General features: G+C 47.9%; 10 protein-coding genes across 10 annotated transcripts; 4 read left to right on the top strand and 6 right to left on the bottom strand.

Moving 5' to 3' along the window:
* Positions 1–672: 672 nt before the first annotated feature.
* Positions 673–1,502, bottom strand: N7447_004436 (uncharacterized protein; the record flags this gene model as incomplete). Its single annotated transcript, XM_057228711.1, has 2 exons — positions 673–1,080; positions 1,128–1,502. 2 exons carry the CDS (start codon positions 1,500–1,502, stop codon positions 673–675), a joined length of 783 nt encoding a protein of 260 aa, XP_057088052.1.
* Positions 1,503–2,550: 1,048 nt separating this feature from the next.
* N7447_004435 (putative class V chitinase) lies at positions 2,551–6,141 on the top strand (the record flags this gene model as incomplete). The annotated part of the gene is made up of 1 exon (XM_057228710.1): positions 2,551–6,141. One exon carries the CDS (start codon positions 2,551–2,553, stop codon positions 6,139–6,141), a length of 3,591 nt encoding a protein of 1,196 aa, XP_057088051.1.
* Positions 6,142–6,430: 289 nt separating this feature from the next.
* N7447_004434 (uncharacterized protein) lies at positions 6,431–6,937 on the bottom strand (the record flags this gene model as incomplete). The annotated part of the gene is made up of 1 exon (XM_057228709.1): positions 6,431–6,937. One exon carries the CDS (start codon positions 6,935–6,937, stop codon positions 6,431–6,433), a length of 507 nt encoding a protein of 168 aa, XP_057088050.1.
* Positions 6,938–9,081: 2,144 nt separating this feature from the next.
* N7447_004433 (mitochondrial 54S ribosomal protein bL17m) lies at positions 9,082–9,902 on the bottom strand (the record flags this gene model as incomplete). Its single annotated transcript, XM_057228708.1, has 2 exons — positions 9,082–9,510; positions 9,687–9,902. 2 exons carry the CDS (start codon positions 9,900–9,902, stop codon positions 9,082–9,084), a joined length of 645 nt encoding a protein of 214 aa, XP_057088049.1.
* Positions 9,903–10,266: 364 nt separating this feature from the next.
* N7447_004432 (MICOS complex subunit Mic12 family protein) lies at positions 10,267–10,706 on the top strand (the record flags this gene model as incomplete). Its single annotated transcript, XM_057228707.1, has 2 exons — positions 10,267–10,287; positions 10,350–10,706. The coding sequence occupies 2 exons, from the start codon at positions 10,267–10,269 to the stop codon at positions 10,704–10,706; spliced, it is 378 nt and encodes a 125-aa protein (XP_057088048.1).
* Positions 10,707–11,048: 342 nt separating this feature from the next.
* Positions 11,049–11,837, bottom strand: N7447_004431 (DUF5315 domain-containing protein; the record flags this gene model as incomplete). The annotated part of the gene is made up of 1 exon (XM_057228706.1): positions 11,049–11,837. One exon carries the CDS (start codon positions 11,835–11,837, stop codon positions 11,049–11,051), a length of 789 nt encoding a protein of 262 aa, XP_057088047.1.
* A 505-nt stretch (positions 11,838–12,342) lies between these two features.
* rps23 (40S ribosomal protein uS12) lies at positions 12,343–12,911 on the top strand (the record flags this gene model as incomplete). Its single annotated transcript, XM_057228705.1, has 2 exons — positions 12,343–12,601; positions 12,733–12,911. 2 exons carry the CDS (start codon positions 12,343–12,345, stop codon positions 12,909–12,911), a joined length of 438 nt encoding a protein of 145 aa, XP_057088046.1.
* A 1,227-nt stretch (positions 12,912–14,138) lies between these two features.
* Positions 14,139–15,644, bottom strand: N7447_004429 (translation initiation factor eIF2B subunit beta; the record flags this gene model as incomplete). The annotated part of the gene is made up of 4 exons (XM_057228704.1): positions 14,139–14,211; positions 14,281–15,115; positions 15,172–15,467; positions 15,547–15,644. The coding sequence occupies 4 exons, from the start codon at positions 15,642–15,644 to the stop codon at positions 14,139–14,141; spliced, it is 1,302 nt and encodes a 433-aa protein (XP_057088045.1).
* Positions 15,645–16,206: 562 nt separating this feature from the next.
* nemA (Nem1-Spo7 phosphatase catalytic subunit NEM1) lies at positions 16,207–17,810 on the top strand (the record flags this gene model as incomplete). Its single annotated transcript, XM_057228703.1, has 2 exons — positions 16,207–17,614; positions 17,668–17,810. The coding sequence occupies 2 exons, from the start codon at positions 16,207–16,209 to the stop codon at positions 17,808–17,810; spliced, it is 1,551 nt and encodes a 516-aa protein (XP_057088044.1).
* Positions 17,811–18,220: 410 nt separating this feature from the next.
* On the bottom strand, positions 18,221–19,168 carry N7447_004427 (uncharacterized protein; the record flags this gene model as incomplete). The annotated part of the gene is made up of 1 exon (XM_057228702.1): positions 18,221–19,168. The coding sequence occupies one exon, from the start codon at positions 19,166–19,168 to the stop codon at positions 18,221–18,223; it is 948 nt and encodes a 315-aa protein (XP_057088043.1).
* Between the last annotated feature and the right edge of the window lie 1,246 nt (positions 19,169–20,414).

The following is a 20,414-nucleotide window of genomic DNA, read 5'->3' as shown; positions in this document are numbered from 1 at the left end:
AAACCCAATATAAGCAAGACATACCGTTACATCTGGTATCTCCTGCCAAAGTACTTGGCCCTTCTGGGTTTTCTATACGGCATTCTTCCATGTATCTTGTAGATTCTTTTTTACAAGCTGCTAGTTCCGCTAAAAGACCGGGGTGTGTCTCACCATCACATTTCACTAACCGCAAAGAGCCTAATGTAGGTCTCTCACCAACTTGGCGAAAACAAAAAAGTACGGACATTGTAAATCTATTTTACGGTACTAACCTCTACGGAGTACTTCGAAGAGAATTTCCCTCTCCCTACCCTAAGGTTGCCCAGGTAAGATATGAGTGATAAGATTATATGCCAGACTTAACATCGGCCTTGAAGACCTGATATCCAATCCAATTACATTACAAGCCTAGCATGGACAACTATCCCACCTTTCAAAGCTTGACTAAATTTGATCTTGAACTTTTGCACGTGGCATGGTGATAATTGAAGATCTAATTACCAAGAGGAAAAGGCAAATCTAATACATACGGATCTAGGCATAACCATCTTACTTAACTAAGAAAACAAAGGCTATTAACCATGTAGTATGAAATGCTTGGTATATAAAAAGACGTGTTTTCGCTTTAAAAACATATTCCTTGCATTGGTAAAAAAGTCATATCCAACATGCTCAACAAGATGTAGGACTTTAGGCAGATTTGCACGGCCTAACAATAATATTCTCCATGGTCTCTTTGACAGATAGATAAAGTGCGGCATGGATTGGTAGCTTTCCGTCGACATCCACTCCAGGTTCTTTTTTATAGAGCTTCGCTACTAATTGGTCCCATTCCGCTTGACTAACCTTTGGATTTGCAACCCGCGTCCCTTTGACATCAACGAATTCCGCATACTCGTTGATATTGAACCGGAACTGCTTTTTCTTCGTTCTCACAGAAATGCCGTTGTCTTCCAATCCCCTTTTGAAATCCACTGAATATTCCGCGCCTCGGAGGAAATGCACGCGCTTGATAGCCGTTCTCATTTGACTGAGGTTGACCTGGCTTTTCTTTTCTGCCTCCTCCAGGAAAGATTCTTTTCGAAATTTTGTACCAATCTAATTCTGTCAATAAAGAAATGACTATAGATTGTATAGAAACTGACCGCTTTCATCAGCCTTGTAACAGCCTGTTTATCCTCCGATTGCCCTGGAATGATTCTCATTCCATCGTATGTGCCCGTAAATTGTTGGTCGAAAAGCCTCTGAGCTCTCGCATCGATGGTCATATCGTCGGTAAACCCCGTCGGCTTCGTACCCGCTTTTCCCTTCTCAATGTAGGTGATGAATTCCACAAAGTTACATCGTTTTCCTTTCGCTCCTTTACAAGAAGGGGCAATGATCTGAGGAATCCCATTGTGGACGTCGGCATCGACCTGGTAGGCGTACCAGTAAAAGACTCTCTCATAGGCGCCATAGTTGCTGTATGCAGAGACCAAAGTCACCGCATAGACGGCCAGAACCAAAAGAATAGATTTCATTGCTCAATTGTCCAGGGGACTTTAACATGGAGCTTCTTGAATTTGAGCAAATCGGCAGAATATTAGGACTGACAGGGTGATATAGCTACATCGCTCTTTGCTAATTTTCTTTCCGACTCTCTAAAGCTTTGCCAAGAGCACTAAGAGGTGGTCTAACGCTGGCCCCCTTTCTATGAGATTGCATTTACGTCGTGAGAAGGCGGGAGACGGGGGACTGAATCCTCGTAGAAATCAATATTCTCCGTTCACTCTATTTGGGAAAGTATAGCGGTGATTGGCCCCCAAACTTGTGATAGTCTCAAGGAACCATGTGGATGAAAAGCAACACGGTCATGTTAAGGATGCCGAGGCATGAGTCCAATAGACTGTATTCTCCCGATGTAACATAGGGCACAAGAACTTTATAGTCCTGCCAAGACGAACCAAGCCTCCGCCCCCGGAACTTGGCATTTCCCATTCAGATAAGCCACCATCAAACTAGCCAATTGCATGTCACAATAGACGTACTTTGTATATACATGGATATATAGTGCATTCTTTGGCCCCAAAAGTCTCAATTCGAAACAGTCTAGATTATATGGGATTGTCCTTCAATACGGCCCCCCAACAGATGACTGCGGGATCACTCATACAATGTCACGCCCTAAACGCAGTGGACAGTGGCAATGGAAAGGGGGACAACGCTACAGTCTCTCAATCCGATAGGGGCTCTTCGGGCCACGATAGTGAATACATGTGCCTTTCCCGTGTATGTGCGGAGATGAGAATCCTGTGGACACTACAGTCCAAACAACCACCGGAGATGACCTAGTAGCTAATTGGGCAATTAGTGAGCGTAAATGCAAGTCTCGGATCATATTTGCCTCTACTCGTGTCTTTACGAAAAAGGGTCATCCTAGACCCTCTCTTCCGACTATCAATCCTTTCTTGGGCTGTTCTTTCGGCCCTAAAGTCGTCCTCTTTCTGTTATATTTACACTTATCCAGATTTTGGGGTTTAATTTTCCACAACGGCCTCCAAGGTCTGCATTTCCAATCTCCACAAAATCATGGTGCAAGTCCGTTGGTTGGTGCTGGCAGCAGCCCTCACCTCGGCGGCACAATGCGAGTTTTTGTCTGCGATTCATGCGTGTCCTGATGCTTGCGACATGACCTCCGATTCATCCGACTGGACATTGTATAATCGAGTCGACCGACTCAATGCATGCAACAAGACAATGCTTCTCGACTTCGCATTGCACAACCCGCTTGACAATCCCAAAGCACAACCCATGCTGTTTGCATGTACACTCGACAGTACCACAAATTCCACTCAGCAAACATCTTTATCTTGTGACTCCAACAGTAAATTTGTCGCCTCCCCTGACCTAGTGTGGTCTGGAGATGTTGCCTCGGAAAGTTCGGAGATGGCCGTTTCGCTTGTGGAGACAATACACGAGCAACTGCGGAAAACCTCTGACTGTGACACCACTCTCAGATTTGCCTATTCGCAAAAAATCGTCGTTGGTGTATATGCTGGTGAGCAGATCCAACCTCAGAGCGTCACCGATGAGTTCCTTCCCAAGTTCATCTCCTATCTGAAGAGCGCCCAGGTTCCTCGACGCCTCGCCCTTCAACATTGTGCTACAGACGCAGAACATACTGTTGGTATTGTCATTGACACCACTGGCGACCTAGCTGGCGTTCAAGATGTAGTCAGGGGCTGGAGACTGGCAGACAGTTCTTCTGACTGGGAGCACGAGAAGAAAGATTGGAGCCAAATGACTCTCCAAACTTCCCAGAAACTGCACAAACCTCAAATGAAGACTTCAGCCATCTCTGCGCAAGCCTCTTGTGACTATATCACCGTTTTTGCTGGAAATCTTTGCCCTGTACTGGCAAAAAGCTGTGGCATCAGCGAAGCTGATCTGGCCAAGTTCAATCCTAAAAAGGACCTCTGTACAACTTTGACTGCAGGACAAATTATTTGCTGCTCCAAGGGTGATGTTCCCGACCTCAAGCCCAAACCAAAGGCAGATGGTACCTGTTTCACCTACAAAACCATTCGCGAGGATACCTGCTTTAAGATCGCTGCCGCCAACCGAATCTCTGTCAAAGATATCGAATCTTTTAACAAGGAGACATGGGGCTGGTCGGGCTGCGATGCTCTTGGATACAGCCAGATTATGTGTCTCAGCAAAGGCGACCCCCCAATGCCCGCAGAGCTTTCCAATGCTGTATGCGGTCCTCAAGTGTCTGGAACCAAAAAACCCACCGACCGCACTAAGCTAGCAGAGTTAAACCCCTGTAAGCTAAATGCCTGCTGCAATATTTGGGGACAGTGTGGTATCACAGATGATTTCTGCACTGAATCTAATTCAACCACTGGCGCGCCTGGAACTGCCGCTGAAGATGAAAACGGCTGTATTTCCAATTGTGGGAATCACATAAAGCCCGGTACCACCGAACCCCCTGATTTCAAAATGATCGTTTATTTTGAGGCATGGAACTCCAACCGACCTTGCATGAACATGGATGTTACGGACATTCCGTCGAAAGGAACCTACAGCCATGTCCATTTTGCCTTTGCCAACATCACAAAGGATCTGGAAGTTGATATCGAAGATGTCAAACCCTCATTCAATGCCTTTGTGGGGATGAAGGATTTCAATCGCATTCTCTCTTTTGGTGGATGGGCTTTTTCCACCGCACCCGAAACATTTCCCATTTTCCGTCAGGGTGTCACGGATGCTCAGCGGCAGAAGTTTGCCGACAACGTCGTCGCTTTCCTGAAGCTGCACAACCTTGATGGCCTAGACTTTGACTGGGAATATCCTGGAGCTCCAGATCTCCCTGACATTCCAGCGGGCAGCCCAGAGGACGGAGCAAACTACCTCAAGTTCTTGAAAATGGTCAAGAAGCAGCTGCCAAAGGGCAAGTCGCTATCTGTCGCAATGCCAGCTTCATATTGGTACCTCCGAGGATTCGATCCCATTCCCGATTTCGCAGATGTTGTTGACTACGTCATCTACATGACCTACGATCTCCACGGGCAGTGGGACTATGACAATTCCTGGGCCATAGACGGTTGCCCGGATGGGAACTGTCTTCGGTCCCATGTCAATGTTACGGAGGCACGGATGTCTATGAGCATGATCCAAAAAGCGGGTATGCCCGCCGAGAAGGTTGTCGTTGGTGTCGCCAGCTATGGGCGGTCCTTCAAGATGACCAAGGAAGGGTGCTCAGGCCCTATGTGCACGTACACCGGTCCTAAGTCCGGTGCTCGTAAGGGCCGCTGTACGGACACAGCAGGATACCTTAGCACGGCAGAAATCAACGAGATCATTGATACTAACCCAGACCGTACGAGCACCTTTGACAAGGCATCATATTCGGATATCCTCGTTTATAACAAGACCGAATATGTGGCGTACATGAGCCAGGATCGAAAAACGGAATGGGAACTCATGCTTCTGGGCCGTGGATGGGGTGGAGTGAGTGACTGGGCCGTCGATTTGATGGATATGTACACACAGCCGTCTGATGAGGAGATCGAAGTGAAATATTGCGGCGACAGCTTCGATACTCTGGTGGACCTATCCAAGGCCGGTGACGATGTTCCACACTACTGTGTCAATATCTATGCGCTGGGTATCATGAGCAAAGACTTTAGGAAGGCAATGTCAACGTACACTGATCTCCTCGATGATGGTTACGATGACAAGTTTGATACGTACGAAAAGTATGTCAACGAAACCATGCGCGTGGAAGTTGAAGATTACATGAAACACCATGCAGAAGACCGTTTCCATTGTATCGACACCAACGATGAGAACAAGAAGACAGTGGCCTGCCCAACTACTTTACCCACTGATCATTTCAAGGGTCCAGACGAAATCACCTATGTTCTAGATGACGAAAAGGGATTTTACAAGGATATGATGGACAAGTATGGAATTGATGAATCCTGGATCAAGTTCGGTGACCTGTGGGTGTGGGTCGAGCCCGGCTGCCACCCTTCGGGTGGGGGTAATAGTGTGAGGAACTGTGAACTATACTGGCACGGCTGGCCAAATCAAGACGACGATCGGATGAAGGTTCCAAACCCCAAAGAGACAATTTCAGGGGCAATGAAGAACCTCACGGATTTTGGCAACCAACTCGACGAGTCGGCATATGACGCAAGTGCGTTCCTTTACACTGAAGATATCGCAGATGCGATCCAGGCAGCCGAGATGCCCCTCTTCATGACTGAGTCTGCTATTGAGCAGATGCAAAAAGTCATGGACACGGCAGACAAGATTACGGCGGAATATAAGAAGGAAATGATCATCAACTTCGCAGCTGCTTTGGTGATGTTGGTCCCTGCGGTGGGCGAAACCATCGGGACTTTGGGACTGGCCACTATCGGGCGGGTTGTGATGCTGGCTGGAGAGGCTGGAAATGCAGCATTTGGTGTTTATGGGATTGTTGAGGACCCCAAAAGTGCTGTTTTCTCGATCTTTGGTGCACTTATTGGGGTCAGAGGAGAGATGGGCTTTGCACGCGCTGCTGAGGCGAGACGCAGTATGTCAGAAAAGGAAAATTCTGCGCTTGGAAAGTATGTCCAAGGGCGTATGGACGGTGTAAAATCAGTGCAGCAAAGATCATGCAAAGCCTAGATATACTCAGGAGTACTACTGGTAGTTAGGGTTTATTGATATCATGTGACTGTCTTTTAATTGGTCGAGTTGGCAGAAGAGCAGAGGGGAGAATTCAAGTAGTAGAGAAGTTACTAATTTAGGGGGTAAGTATACCCAATATGGCATTGACTTCTCAATTTGTATATTATCTGGCCAACTCTAAACTACGAGACGAAGGAACAGCACTTGGACCCTCCATATTCACATCCAGTTCTCTAGCCCTCGATCTATACATTCGCGCCCCCTCAGATATCAACCCTCAACTGTCTCATACAACATACGGATTCTTAGGCGGCTCATACTGCGGCCTATAATGACGAGTCCCAAATATCACAGAAGGAACAATAATAACGACAAGAAGAATAACAACCCCAAAAACAGAACCAGCGATAATCCACTCCCGCCGACGAGACCTATGACGCCTGACCGTTCCTGTCACAGATTGTGACTCCGGATCCTGATCTTGTTTCCCGTCTTCTGTGGACCGTCGTCCACTCGCCTCTGCTTGGTTTCCGTCTGCAGCTCCGACTCCGGCCTCAACCTGCTTCTCTGTGTGTCTGTCGCCGGCATATTGATTGAGTTCCAGGTTGCAGGCTCGGTCGCTGAACTCTAGTGTGCAGTCCCGGTCATTGACTTCCAGGGTGCAGTCCTCTTTTATGCTGTGTTCGATGTTTGAACGAGGTGACGCTGCGACCTCTTTGTAGGTGCTGGCGTTTACTGGGCTTGGAGCATTTTGCCGGAGCGGGTTCTGTGTTTCGATGGACACTTTTTCCATTTTGAGCAATTGTTCTGAGTATGTTTTTCTGTCCTGGGGGAAGTTAATGGGAGTTGAACACTGGAGAGTATAGTTGGGAATATGTGTATTGCATACTTCATATAAGAAAGTTGCGGTGTAGTAAGAATGGGTATCGAATGCTGAACAACAAGAAATCAATCGCTCTATATTTTTTGACCAGAGTTCAGATCCTGCTGAGCACTGAGGTTTTAGAGAGAGGGAAAATTGAAGCTTTGAATATCTCCCAGGACTAAGCGACGTAGATGAATAAATGACCCCTTGGGCAAACCGGTAACAACATGCGCTTGGGTCATATGCTAGAGAGTTCAACTATTGATAATTCTGCATGAAACTTTTGTCCCTTGATTGCAATTGCCGTGTGCGAGTGGCACTAGTCTCTTGCGTCGGGGCTGCAGTTGATATATCAGATCTTGTCAACCGTCGCCCCAGGAATAGGCGTTCAGAGTCTGCAGGGAACTTTGACCACTTCTGGAAGGGTCGGATCATGGATGGTTTTTGAAGATGGCAATTTCAGGTCTAATTGCTTGAAGAGTTTTATTCTGGTTGAGGAGGCTATAGAGTCACCTATATATACGTATTTGCAATTCGGTTTTGCGCTATAAGAGTGTAGGTAGGAGTCTTCTCGCTTTTTTATTTTATTCAATATTCAGTCTTATTCTAATAAACTGGCGAGCCCTCTAATAACTTTTATTTGGTTTTTTATAGGGTGAGGCCGCCCCGTAGGGTCGGCCCGCGCTCCTTGTATTCAGATATAAATAGTTATCGCCTTTGTATTTGGGGTGATAACTCAAGCCCCGTTTACATATAAGTTTGCTAAACACCAAGTTAAAAACCTATCGTAGATGAAACCAGCCTCATCGCACCTAGGACGGAGTATGTACAAAGTACTAATCCCCTTCGTATTTAGGCTTCACCCGGGTAAAGCCCTAAGTCCAATGCAGAATTAGAAGAGCAAAACTCGGAGATGACCAACCAGCGTCAGCTAATGCAGCTCTGTCCACGATATGCGTTTCGTAATAAAGGCGACGGATGTATATTCGTATAGCTAAGCCATAATCTTTCCACTGGTGTCGATCTAACCCCCATTTTAGAGTAAGAAAATATATTGCCTAAACCTGTCTGTCTTAAATTACTTGGATTTTGGCTTGAAATCTAGACCAATCAGAACATGCGAAAATAGTCCCATCGTTAATCTAAGTTTGAAACTCCATTTACACCTACAAAATCTCAGCAGCTGAGCCATAACGCCTGAGCTATGTGTTAGTAATAGTGCCAAGGTATTAGCAATTCCCAATTTCTCACCAGATCCCAAATAGAAATGATGGGTCTTTTATATGAATTGCCCATATAAACTTTCTTAATGAGATAGTTATGGAACATGTATCAACGTGCCGGCAACTAGGTATTCATCTCACTGGTCATATATATATAGTTCGTCAATGTCACACTAGCATTGACAATATAATCACCAACTCATGCAAAAGTTATTTAGCATCAATACCGATGCAATAAAGACCCTTATTAATTACGGTGAGCGTTCAATTTGATCTGCATTGCAGGTCATGGCGTTGTTGTGAAGGTTGGTTGTTGAGATCCATATATTGATGCCTAGATCGTCAGGCATCAACAAAGACAAGATGCCGGGTTCTGAACATATCCAGGGCTGTGATGCACGAGTATTTGTTGGCAGCGCCCTTGATTATGGTATGCTGTCTAATAGGCAGTGGCCGAGCTCTATATCTATATATAAGCCCCGAATGAAATATTCTATACGGCGGCCCTTCCCCAGTATGAGTAAACACAAACTTTTACCCAAAGCTAACAAACCAACGAAGGAGTGTGAATAGAGGTATCAAAATCTTTTATACAGAGGCTATGTCACATGGGCGAGTGCAAACGAAGACGGAGATGCCATAATAAACAGGAAGAAGACAGAACTCCTGGTAAGAAAAACAAGTAAAGAACAACGGAGTTAACCCCAGAGACCAAGCAGAATGGTGTCAACATCGAACACACCCATCAAGCCTAGGAGAAAGCATATCCCAGACAGATCTCAGAAATCATCCCCAGGCTGAGGATTCCGAAGTAGAACCCCCACAAAAGAGAGCTAGCACTCCCCACATCTAAACCCTCGACTCACCCTCAGCTTCCTTCTTAGCGAGCTTTTCACTTTGCTTCTTGGCCAAACTGAGCTTGGAGATTGCCTGCTCCAAAACCTCAACACCATCCTTCCGGAACTGTGTGACCTTCTTCACATTCAACCTCGTAAGCGCGTGCACGAGATCCCGGCCCTGCTCGCGCTCGCGTGCCACCGTGCGCGCAGTCATAGCGAAACGAATATCCTTCGGCCCATCGACCAGCTCGAGGATGGCGGAGGGAGCCTTGACCTGGGGTTTAGGCTCTCGGACGGCGTTTTTGACACCCTTCTTGGGGGAGAAGTACTCGTTCTTTTCGCGAGGTTCGATGCGGAGGACTCGTGTGTAACCGCCTGGTCGGTCTGCGTAGCGCTCGCGGAGGGGACCGAAGAGTTTAGGGAGCATTTCATGTGGTGTCTAGGGGATGTTAGTGTTGTCATTGGATTGTTGATTTTTTTTCTCTCTTGAGGTTAATGGATTGAGAATTGCAGTGGTTCATCACTGAATTGGTAAACCCATTGTTTCTCGTGACTGGACTGATCCCCGTCGTGATTGGAATCGGGGTGGGCTTGTTGTCCGGGAATTCAACGTACGTAGAAAATCTCCAATGCTCGTCGCCGACTGGCTTCGGTGTTCTTCTTGCCCAGGGTAATCAATTTCTCGGCTAAGCGCTGGGCCTCTTTGGCCTTGGCCCATGTTGTAGTGATTGACTCATGCTCGAAAAGGGAGGTCACCAGATTTCGGAGCAGGGCCTGTCGATGCGCGGAGTCGCGGCTCAAGTGGCGGTATCTGCTTCCACCGCCGGCCATGGTGAGGGTTGTTTAGGGGGGGAGAAGATGTAGAAAAAGGCCGAGTTATTAAAAGTAAGGTGGGAATCGCGTGGTCAATGGCCAAACCAAGGTGTTCCTGAAGATGAAGGAGAGAGGATGTTCGGCCCAGAAGAATTGTCCTGGCCAATCGGAGCGCTTCCACCGTCAGTCCGACTTCAGTTTTCCGCGTTCACTCTGCTTGTTCGAGGACATTCAGCTTTCTGAATACATTTCAGCTAAGCATTTTTATTACCGGGAAAAGACCAGATCTATAATCACAAAACACTTGCGCAACCTTTCGTATTTTCGATTCACCTTCACGAATAAATCGGGCAATCCGGCGACTCCAAACACCACAACAACTATGGGCTTCTTCACAGGCTTTGTACGGTCTACCCTCGAATTCGTACCAGGAAACAAGGACTAACCCAATTCACACTGGAATAGGTCGGCGGCTTTGCCTTCACCTCATCCGTTCTCTATATTACCATCCAAGTCCACCGTTCAACACGCATATCACAACGCAACGCCATCCACACGCAAGTCGAGCAAATAGACTGGTTGACCTCCTCGGCTGGCGCCTATGACCGGCGCTTCCTACCAGAAGACATGCCAAGACGGCGACGCGAAGAATTGGAAGCGCAAAAGCAAGCTGAACCGACTATGAAGGAGATACTCAAGCACAGATGGAATAAGGAAGTGGAAGTCTTGACAAAAAAGGCTTATGAGACGAGATGGGAGGATGTGAGAGGAGCTGCTTCAGAAGGCTGGAAGGCTGCTGTACGAGTGGTGAAACGAGAATGAAGGATTATCTCTGGGACTAAAGCAAAGGCTTGGCTCAAAAGATTCCTTGGATGTATTATCATGACTGCTTGTTTGGGTTTGGATTTGAGCACTGGAGTTTGGATACCCTTGATTTAGTTGTGTGATAATTTACATGTATTAGTATTATTATTTCCACCGGGGGATACTGTAAATGCGTCCAGCGCATTCCCAGATGGGATAGAGATATCAATGCAGTCGGCAAGAGTCGGTGATGACCTGATCAATCCTGGGACTTTCGCACTGGCCCGCTGGAAGATATGTAAATGAAATCAATGCAGCAAAGGCGGGGCTACAGCTAAATCAACTGGAAGACTCAGGGGTTCAACTTGCATGAGGTGATGACGGCGCAGTTGTCGTGACACTATCCGAATCACTCCAGATATCCTTGCTTTCCCGCTCAACGGTGCGCATGGCCTGAGCCACATCCTCCAGTTTAGCAACGACATCCAAAACGCCCTGGTTGACCCGGTCAAAGTACCGGTCATTAGCCTCGCGGCGCTTTCGCGCAAGACTAATGTCTTTCTCGGTGTCATCGTCCAACGTGCGGTGCAACACCGAACCGCGGCCTGCGCTAGTTTCCGTTGCTGTATCGTACTGTTGGTTCGACTCTCCCGCACCTCCCCGGGTTGGGCTGGCTTCGCTGGCTTTTTCGGCACCGCTGTGACCGGGATCCACAACTTCATCGTCTGCCTCACTGCGTGCCCAGGCTTGAGCGAGCTTCAACTGCTTCATGCGTAGATCTTCCAATGCTTCCGAGTGCTTTGCACCGAAGACATTCTCGCTCGTCACAGCGCTCAGTTCCACTTCCGACAGGGCGCTCTGCATCTCCTGCCAGATGGCGTCGGATCCGTCTACATCGTTTTTGGAGGGGCGGCGCGATATTAAGGGTGATAACAAGCTCGACTTTTCGGGGGTTGTGCCATCGGTTCCGCGTGACCGGTTCCGATTCAGGGGTGAAGGTTGGCTGCCAGAGGCAGATGCTAACGATGAGCCTGCAGGTGGTACGGACAATGAGATATTAGAGGCATTGTGTGATGGTGGGCCCTGGAAAAGGGCTGGGGGAGGCAGGCGTTGAGAATTTGGATTTGTTGGCTTTCTTGACAAATCCATCTTCAACAAATGCTTGAGAGAACAACAGACATTGAGTATCCGAATGGGGTTGATGACGGCCCCGGTAGCTGATAATCTTATCGTTATCGGTATGATGACATAATCACGAGTGGGGGCTACGACTGTCCCGTGACTCGCTTAGGGCTAAGCGCACAAAGTCACCTGAGGTGCATCCAAAGCGTGTGGTAAGGGAAATCCGGAACTCTTCGACTTTTCGACAATCGACCCTCAGCCCCTTTGGCCGACAACACCCCTCCCAGTCGGTACGTATTCGATATCCTGCTGTTTCCCCCTGCATTGTTTGTGCTTTTCCGAAATATTTTATTCGTGGTACTGCGAGATCCTTCAACGATCGCATCCATTTCCACGCACAAAAACTCGGCCTCCACCACACATGAACACGCATCGAAAACACCCACAAACAACAGAACCACCGTTACACTCGACACGAGGCTAATTTTTATTTTTTTCGTTCAGTTGACCGTCGAACACATAATCCGCCAACATGGGTAAAGGACAACCCCGTGGTTTGAACGCCGCCCGCAAGCTCCAGGCGCACCGCAAGGATCAGCGCTGGGCTGATGACCACTTCAAGAAGCGTCTTCTCGGAACCGCCTACAAGTCCTCTCCCTTCGGTGGTGCTTCCCACGCCAAGGGTATCGTTCTCGAGAAGGTCGGTGTTGAGGCCAAGCAGCCCAACTCCGCCATTCGCAAGTGTGTCAAGGTCCAGCTCATCAAGAACGGCAAGAAGGTCGCTGCTTTCGGTGGGTAACCCCGTTCCTTACTGTTATTGTTATGAATGTGTTGGAAAGGCCTATACGATTTAGAGTTACGACAAGATGGAAACCGCCACACAGCTCCCACAAAACATGTGCTAACTAGCATATTTCTACAGTCCCCAATGACGGTTGCTTGAACTTCATCGACGAGAACGACGAGGTCCTGCTCGCCGGTTTCGGTCGCAAGGGTAAGGCCAAGGGTGATATTCCCGGTGTCCGTTTCAAGGTCGTCAAGGTCTCCGGTGTCGGTCTCGCCGCTCTGTGGAAGGAGAAGAAGGAGAAGCCCCGCTCTTAAACAACTCGACGCGTTCTGTTCGAAATCAAAAATGCAGCGACCGGGAGCCTTGGAGTGTGGGAACGGTGCCGGACGGAAAGCCCGCCTCATCAGCGCCTTGATTTCATGAGATATTTTCTTTTTGGGGAGTCCCCCGGCGGGCTTTCGTCCGGAATGTGGTGGATCCGCTTATTTGCGAATTAAACACGATTGATACAACCTCCAAAAGATTATGGCGCCATGACTTTCTATATCTTTCCCGGGTTTCTGGCCTTCTCGTATACTTCACTGGGTTCCTGGATCCTTGTTAGAGTTGTCTGTTGGAGACATAGAGTAAAGCGTAGGATAGGACCTTGGTGTGGATACAGCATTCATGGACATGGTTTGATGTAAATATGCAAGCTGTTGAATACATAAATCAGACTATGTCCATGTGGAGTTGTTGATGGAGTATGTCTGGGGAGTTATCCGTACAGGCATAGTCTATCCCATGCTTCTAGACCTTATAGTTCATTTCCTGGTTACAAAAAAAGTCCTTCGCATGTGGGGTGTCTAGTGATTGCAATGGCCACTATATATATGTTATGCACTCCGAGTTTGTATGGATGGCCATACATATATATATTCAACTCACGCCTTTTTCAGTAGCCGTTAGATTTCCTTGGTACTAGCCTTGGATAAGTGTTAGCCTCATTTTTGCACGAAATAGTTGGTCTATATCGCCAAGGAGACACCCAAAGATCAGCATATAAAGGTCTGTTGGCCTTCTTGGTCTTCTGTACAGTGGTGATTGAAAGGCCTGGGGTGCTGGGAGAAAGTTTAGGAAGAAATACAGATAAAAGAATGATATATAACTGTAACATATATGCTTGCAAAGCCATTTTATAGATACATATATATCGACAGCTTTTATGGCAGATAATGATTTTGCATGCAATCTAATAATAGGATAGTTAGGCATATTAGATATTCTATACTGCTACTAGTGCTTAGCCAGATCTATATGCCAGGCGAAGTTCAACTGCAAAGTCTACTTGATATGTGCGAGAGAGTCTAATGTATTGGCTAGCATAGCGCTTTCTAAATATTAGCGAAGATGAAAAGAAATTTAGTTATTTTTATTCATTACTTCTGCGTATCAATCGTCAAAGTAATTCCTCGGGTATCGTTCGTGCAAATGTCCCTCAAATGTTTTTTTTGTTGATTTTCATGGGCTGTTTGACACAATTGCTTCAGCCAACCACCAGCTTAGAAGCTGATATCTTCTTTGCGGTAGTGGTCTGAGACAATGCGGTAAAGATATGATGGGGCATGACCGCCGCTGGAGTAAGGAAAGCAAGTTAGCATTATGAAATGAGACCAGCGAGTGGATTGGGTTCTTGAAACGTACATGTTAGTGATGTAAAGATCGACGAGCTCTGCGGGAACGTAGTCATAGATGGGGTTTTGGACATCGACCAGGTCCACGAGATCACCTTCCTCGTATGAGAGGACCTTGCTCGGGTCACCGTATTCAATGAGCGAGTCGAAGTCGAATGGGTAGACAGGGCTGAGCTTGTAAACACCGCTCACGACCACGACAGGGGTCTGGTGGACCTTGGCGGCACGGGCGATGACACGAGTGCCAGCTGCAGCAACGAGGCCGCCGTTGGCAAGGACGGAGTGTGTGCCGAGGATGACCTTGTTGACTCGCGACATGATAGCGAAGACGGCAGAATCTGGGATGAGGATGACGGTGATGCCGTGCTCAATCAGTGGCTTCTGGAAAGCCTCCAAGCCGAGATTGTCATCGTCGCTAGCGCTACCACTGACAGTGGCGTGCGTAGCCTCGTGATTATTTGGGTACGACTCAGCGTGGATGACGGTGAACTTTCGCTTTGTGGCGGCCTTAAGCAGGAATTTTTGGACAGTGGTCGAGGATGTGTGGGTGAGGATGATTTCGTTGGAGTGAATGTGGTCCAATGCGTAGGCTGCGATCTGGTCATCCACCTGGCCAAGCTCATCAATGATCTCGCCAATACCCTCGAGAACTTCGGCCCGTACGTCTTTGCTTGGGCCGTGGCCAGGGAGGCGTCCGCTTGGAGAGGAGGATCCCGGAGTGCTGGGAAGTGAGTTCTCGGGCTCGGGATGGGAGAGAAGGCTGAACATAGAGGTCAGAGGGGGGCGAGAGGATCTATCATCGGGCCGGATGGAGAGCGAATCGCGATCCAAAGGCAATGCTGGATCTACAAATTTATGAGTCACTGCTGCGTAGATATTTGGACCAGAAGTTGAGACTCACCGTCATAAGCTCGGGGTGTTTGTGGCTGACTCTCGGAACCAATATCGCTAAGGGCGAACTCCGCATCGCGATCATCTTCCGCTTCGTCACGAATAAGACCTAGGACCCGGCGCACGATATTGCCCACAACCATCTCGCGCGGTTGCGCGGCCATCAGTCGCCTGCCCACACTCTGCACCCGCTCAATAAGCTTTGCTGAATCTGTTGTGCGGCATGCAGAGATCACACTCCGCAGCAAATAGGCGGTTGCTGTGGCACATGATCGCGAATGGCGAATTTGACGACGCTTGAGCAAGCTGATTGAAATATACTATTTTAGCAAGTTTGATCGTCGGTGGGGGTAGCGGCCATGGCTGGAAGTCTCGAGATACGCACGAAATCAGAGTCTCAATAGATGTATCAATGGGGTTTGTCTTGAGGCACTTGAGGAATGACCCCAGGCCCGGCGTGAGGGCCAACGAAGAAGACGGCATGAGGAAGTGGGATGTTTGGAGGAAATCTGCACGGTGTCAGCGGGGGATTGAGCGATAGAAGTATATAGTGTTCGAATAATCAACATACCAAGTTTCAGATCCAAAGCACACTAAGCATGTAAATAGAAAGGGTTTTATCAAGAGATGCTCAGATACTCAGAGCCAGAGATAGTGGGAGAGACAAAGAATGATTTTCTGCCGTTTGATCTTGTCCGCTTCCCCACACTCATTGATCACTCTATTGTCTCGGCTACGGCTTTCCTATTGGTGTTCTTTCAGTTTTCGCATTTCTATTATTTCATTTCCGGTTAGGTTTTGGATTGCTTTCAGCTTTGAGCTTGTATATTTCAGATTTGGAGTTGCGGAAGTACTTCCGAGGCACGGGTGACTGGCGCATTGAGGTTAGAACAGCTTACGCCTCCCTGCGATCCCCCTCTTTCCCTCAGCCATATCACATCCTACACTATCTCATGGACCGCTCTAAGTGGGTTTGATGATTTACTCACGATCCGTTTGTCAATAGATCGCTGCGCCCCCGTCTCCCGTGACGCCTTGAGGGAAGATGAACTCGCTGAATATCCTGTCCTCGCGAGTCATTGGCCAATCTTCCAACTCTTCACGCCATAGATCGCAGTCTCAAGGCGATAGCAAACGTGCACCCCTACCGGCAGACTTCTCGAAACTCCGGTCTTATAGCGTGGATAACTTTCGGTCCCTCGACCCTACTGAGAAGAGCTACGACGGTGGACCACCGCCCGTGAACGAAGATGTAGAGGAGGATACGACATATGACTTAGACGAGAAGACACCGTTACTGCATGAAGCTCACAAGAATGGCACGCTCACTGCTCGAAGTACTTGGCGACTAATTTCCCAACGGTTTTTCGATGCGATCACGGAAACGCTCAAGTTTATTCTGTCTACGTTTGCTGCACCTGGTGTGTATTTGGCTCAATGCTTTCAGACCGACGATGGTCGCTACTCACTTCTTGCACCTGTCCGGAAACTGCGGCGCTCATCTGCCGCCCCAACGATCCGGTCGGATAAAGGGGCCACCCGGATAGAAGGTCGGCGTCGCAGTGGCTCCACTCGGAAGCTCCGGCCTCAAGGCTCTCATGAATCCATTGTATCAACAACGTCAGAGTCCGACACAGATCGACGGCATATCAAACATCTCTCAAGTGGGAGGAACCGACCCGCCAAGACAAAGAGCCACGATACAGATCCAATTCCAGAAGGGGAAGAGCACGAGCACACGCCCCGTCGGTCTATACGCATCAAGCTCCATAATGAAGAATCTCTCAAGCGGCAGAGACATCGAAGATCCCAAAGTTCAGATTTAGGACATCCAATGCCCGAGGGTGTCTCTCGCGTCCAGGGTGCTGTCCACTTGGATAGCTTGAAATCCCCAACCTCTCCCAACATCCACCGCATAACAAAGTACCCACACTCCCCCACCCCACCGCGCCCACTTCTCCCGCCACGAGTACCTTCATACACTGCAGCTCCCCGCAATGCCAGACCCCCGCAGAAGACCTTGGTGCTGGATCTCGATGAGACCCTAATCCACTCGCTCGCCAAGGGTGGCCGCATGTCCAGTGGTCACATGGTCGAGGTTAAGCTCTCAATACCCACAACTACTTCATTGTCCCCTGGCGGGCCACAAACGACACTGGGCCCCCAGCATCCCATTTTGTACTACGTCCATAAGCGGCCACACTGCGATGAGTTCCTGCGCAAGGTCAGCAAGTGGTATAAGCTTGTCGTTTTCACAGCCAGCGTCCAAGAGTATGCCGACCCTGTTATCGATTGGCTAGAGTCGGAACGGAAATACTTCCAAGGCCGTCTATACCGACAGCATTGCACATTCCGTAACGGGGCGTACATCAAGGACTTGAGCTCTGTGGAACCGGATCTGAGTAAGGTGATGATTCTGGACAACAGCCCGATGAGCTATATCTTCCACGAAGGTAATAATCACGTCTATCTATCATTGTGCGCTCGGACTAATAATTATTTCCAGACAATGCGATTCCCATTGAAGGTTGGATCAACGACCCAACAGACAACGGTCTGCTCCATTTGATTCCCATGCTCGAAGCTTTACAATCTGTCACGGATGTCCGGGCCTTGTTAGCACTTCGCCGCGGTGAAATCGAGTCATGATAGTTATCCGCATTTGTGTTCATGAATGCGTATGTAAGTGTATAAGGGGTTTGTGTTTAAGAAGCGATGTCCAACCTTTCAACATGAAAATAGAAAAAAAAAAGATGATATCACGGAGCAATGGAAGGAATTGGAGATCGACACGATCATGCAAGCGCAGGTATTCATAATGGCATTCAGTGTCTTGTTTCGTTGCTAGGAATGGAATGGAAATCCGTACATATGACCTTGACTTCTCTTCAAGAATTTAGATACCTTGGTTTGATATTCTGAGAAGTTTTGTGAAGTTCTTTAGACCCTTAACTAGTCGAGCTTCTAATCTTGAAACGGAAAACGGCTTGACGTTTGTGTGAATAAAATGAAGAATCCATAAAATGGCAATCTAGCATAACATACGAGGAGATAACCTCCTAAAACTCCACAGAAAGCGCCATAACCTTCCCTCCTCTGGTGCTCGTGCTATGAACAGGAAGCTTGGTTTCCCCTCCAGTAGTAATATAAAGAACGTTGCGATCTTTCTGTGTCCTCCCAAAAGCTGCCGACGTAGCAGTCATCAAATCCGTCGAGCCCTTCGAACCCGCAATAACCTCATGATACCCATTAGGAAAGACCCTAATAACCACATCATCCACAATACCCGCTAAATAACCAACTTCATGCGGGCCAATAGCAAAGTCATCGGCTCGTGTATCGTTGCCGATAACCTCATAAGGCCCCAAAGCACGACCGGTATGTGTATCAATTCTCACACGACAGAAAATCCGTTTCGGGCTGTTGCTGTAGTACATATAGTCGTTTACTATCTTCAACCCGTTGACTCCAAGTAATAAGCCCATGTCATCATTTGCGGCCATTGACTCGTCTTGGTGGATCACGCTGTAGCTGCCTGTGCGGAGATCAAGTCGCCATACAAGACCGAGTTGGGAGTCGGTGATGGCGACTGCGTTTCCTTCATCTAGAGCAACGATACCGTTCAAATAGCCAGCGGGGAGTTTCGCGATCAGGATTGGCTTAGAAGGCTCGTGGTTTCTAAGATTGATCGTCCAGACCGAGTTGGATGCGATGACTGCATAGATATCTGACGAAAGCTCCGTGATCCCATCTGCGTCTTCGGCACCGTCGAAGTGGTGGACTAGTCGGGCTGAGCCAGGACCTGATGGGATGGAAGGGTCAATTTCCCAGAGCTCTGCTGTGCTCAGTATAGTGACGATGATGTTGCCGTTGGGTCTGACTGCGATATTTTCGACCCAGGTTCCGTTGGGGAATCTGTGGATTTCGCGGAGAGTGGGGGAATGGGCGAGGCATAGAGTGTGGATGAATGTGAGGAGTAATAATAGGGAGTGTATGATATTAGCCATCTGTGAAGAGTGTAGGACAATGATCTGAAACTCCACCGAACGTGGGAGTCATTGTCATATATTGGCTGACATGCTGGGTCTTTTCGTACTGGGAAGATAAGTTGGTTTCCTTGGAAACCGAGTTGTCTACGGTATGCTTTTGTGTCCATCACGCCAACCGGGCTTTTTGCCCCTAGAAAAGACCTTCAAAAAAACCAATAGAAAGATGACCAATAGAAAGATGATACAAAGTGGGTTTTATAGTAGCGCTAGATTTTCTCTACAGGATGTACGAGCGATTTAGAGATTATAGGTATTTTGGAGTAGGGCATATATCGAGTTCATGAAATATTGCTTGAAAATTGAGAAATAAGCCCATGCTTATAAGGGCTTGTGCATAGGTTGGCGCGATGGACCCAAAAACGTGCCGTAGTTTTCATGTACATTTGCACATTGTAGTACAAATTGTGGGCAGAGAGCCCAACTACTGCATCATTGGAAGTACTGCATCAAGTACTGCACAATATTTGCAAGTAAGCACAAAATGAGAAGGCTATGCAACAATAGAGTTCATCTTCGTTGACCGCCATGATTTACAACCACCTGGTTTATTTGTGTCTTACCTCGTTTCTGTCCTATAAAACCCCCCTTCAATCAATAGATCAACTATCACAGATATGCAAACTTTAAACCTTCCGATTCTGTCCAGGCTCCTACATTATGGAATCCTCGGAGTTAAATTAAAAGCTCCGCAGTCAAAAGGATGCCGCCAAGGTTCATGTGTGGGTGGATGTACGTCCTCTTGGCGTCAGCAGTATGCAGCGCGCTAATATGCTCCGCTCTTGGCAGTGAACCTTGCCTCCTAAGCATGCTGTTGTACAAGGTGCTTGGTAATACGTTCTTGGCTTCATTGCTGTTGTAGCGGGGTACAACATGATTCTACGGCCATCACTCTAACCACTGCAGTTCGCATCAATAGAGCAGATCTAGACATTCAGTGGTCCTAGTATAAGGCGGATGCCTGATATCACAAAGAACAAGGGGAATACTCTCCGGGGATATCGAGTGGTTGGCGCGGGGCCTGGAGAAGAAGATTGGAGACTGTGATATTATTCGTGGATTAATCAGATAGCGTCGACCATTGATAGCCGTACTCTGAGGATCTTTTGTTTAGATATGCATATGCATATCCATGTTCTCCTTGCTGACATCTGGGCATTCGGATATAAGGATTTTAAGGTCTCTCAATTTATGCTTTGTGCTTACT

This window comes from Penicillium robsamsonii, assembly GCF_028829455.1.
Source record: "Penicillium robsamsonii strain IBT 29466 chromosome Unknown utg000002l_segment0_segment0, whole genome shotgun sequence".
Classification (NCBI taxonomy): domain Eukaryota; kingdom Fungi; phylum Ascomycota; class Eurotiomycetes; order Eurotiales; family Aspergillaceae; genus Penicillium; species Penicillium robsamsonii.
This window is presented reverse-complemented; position numbering and strand designations above follow the sequence as displayed.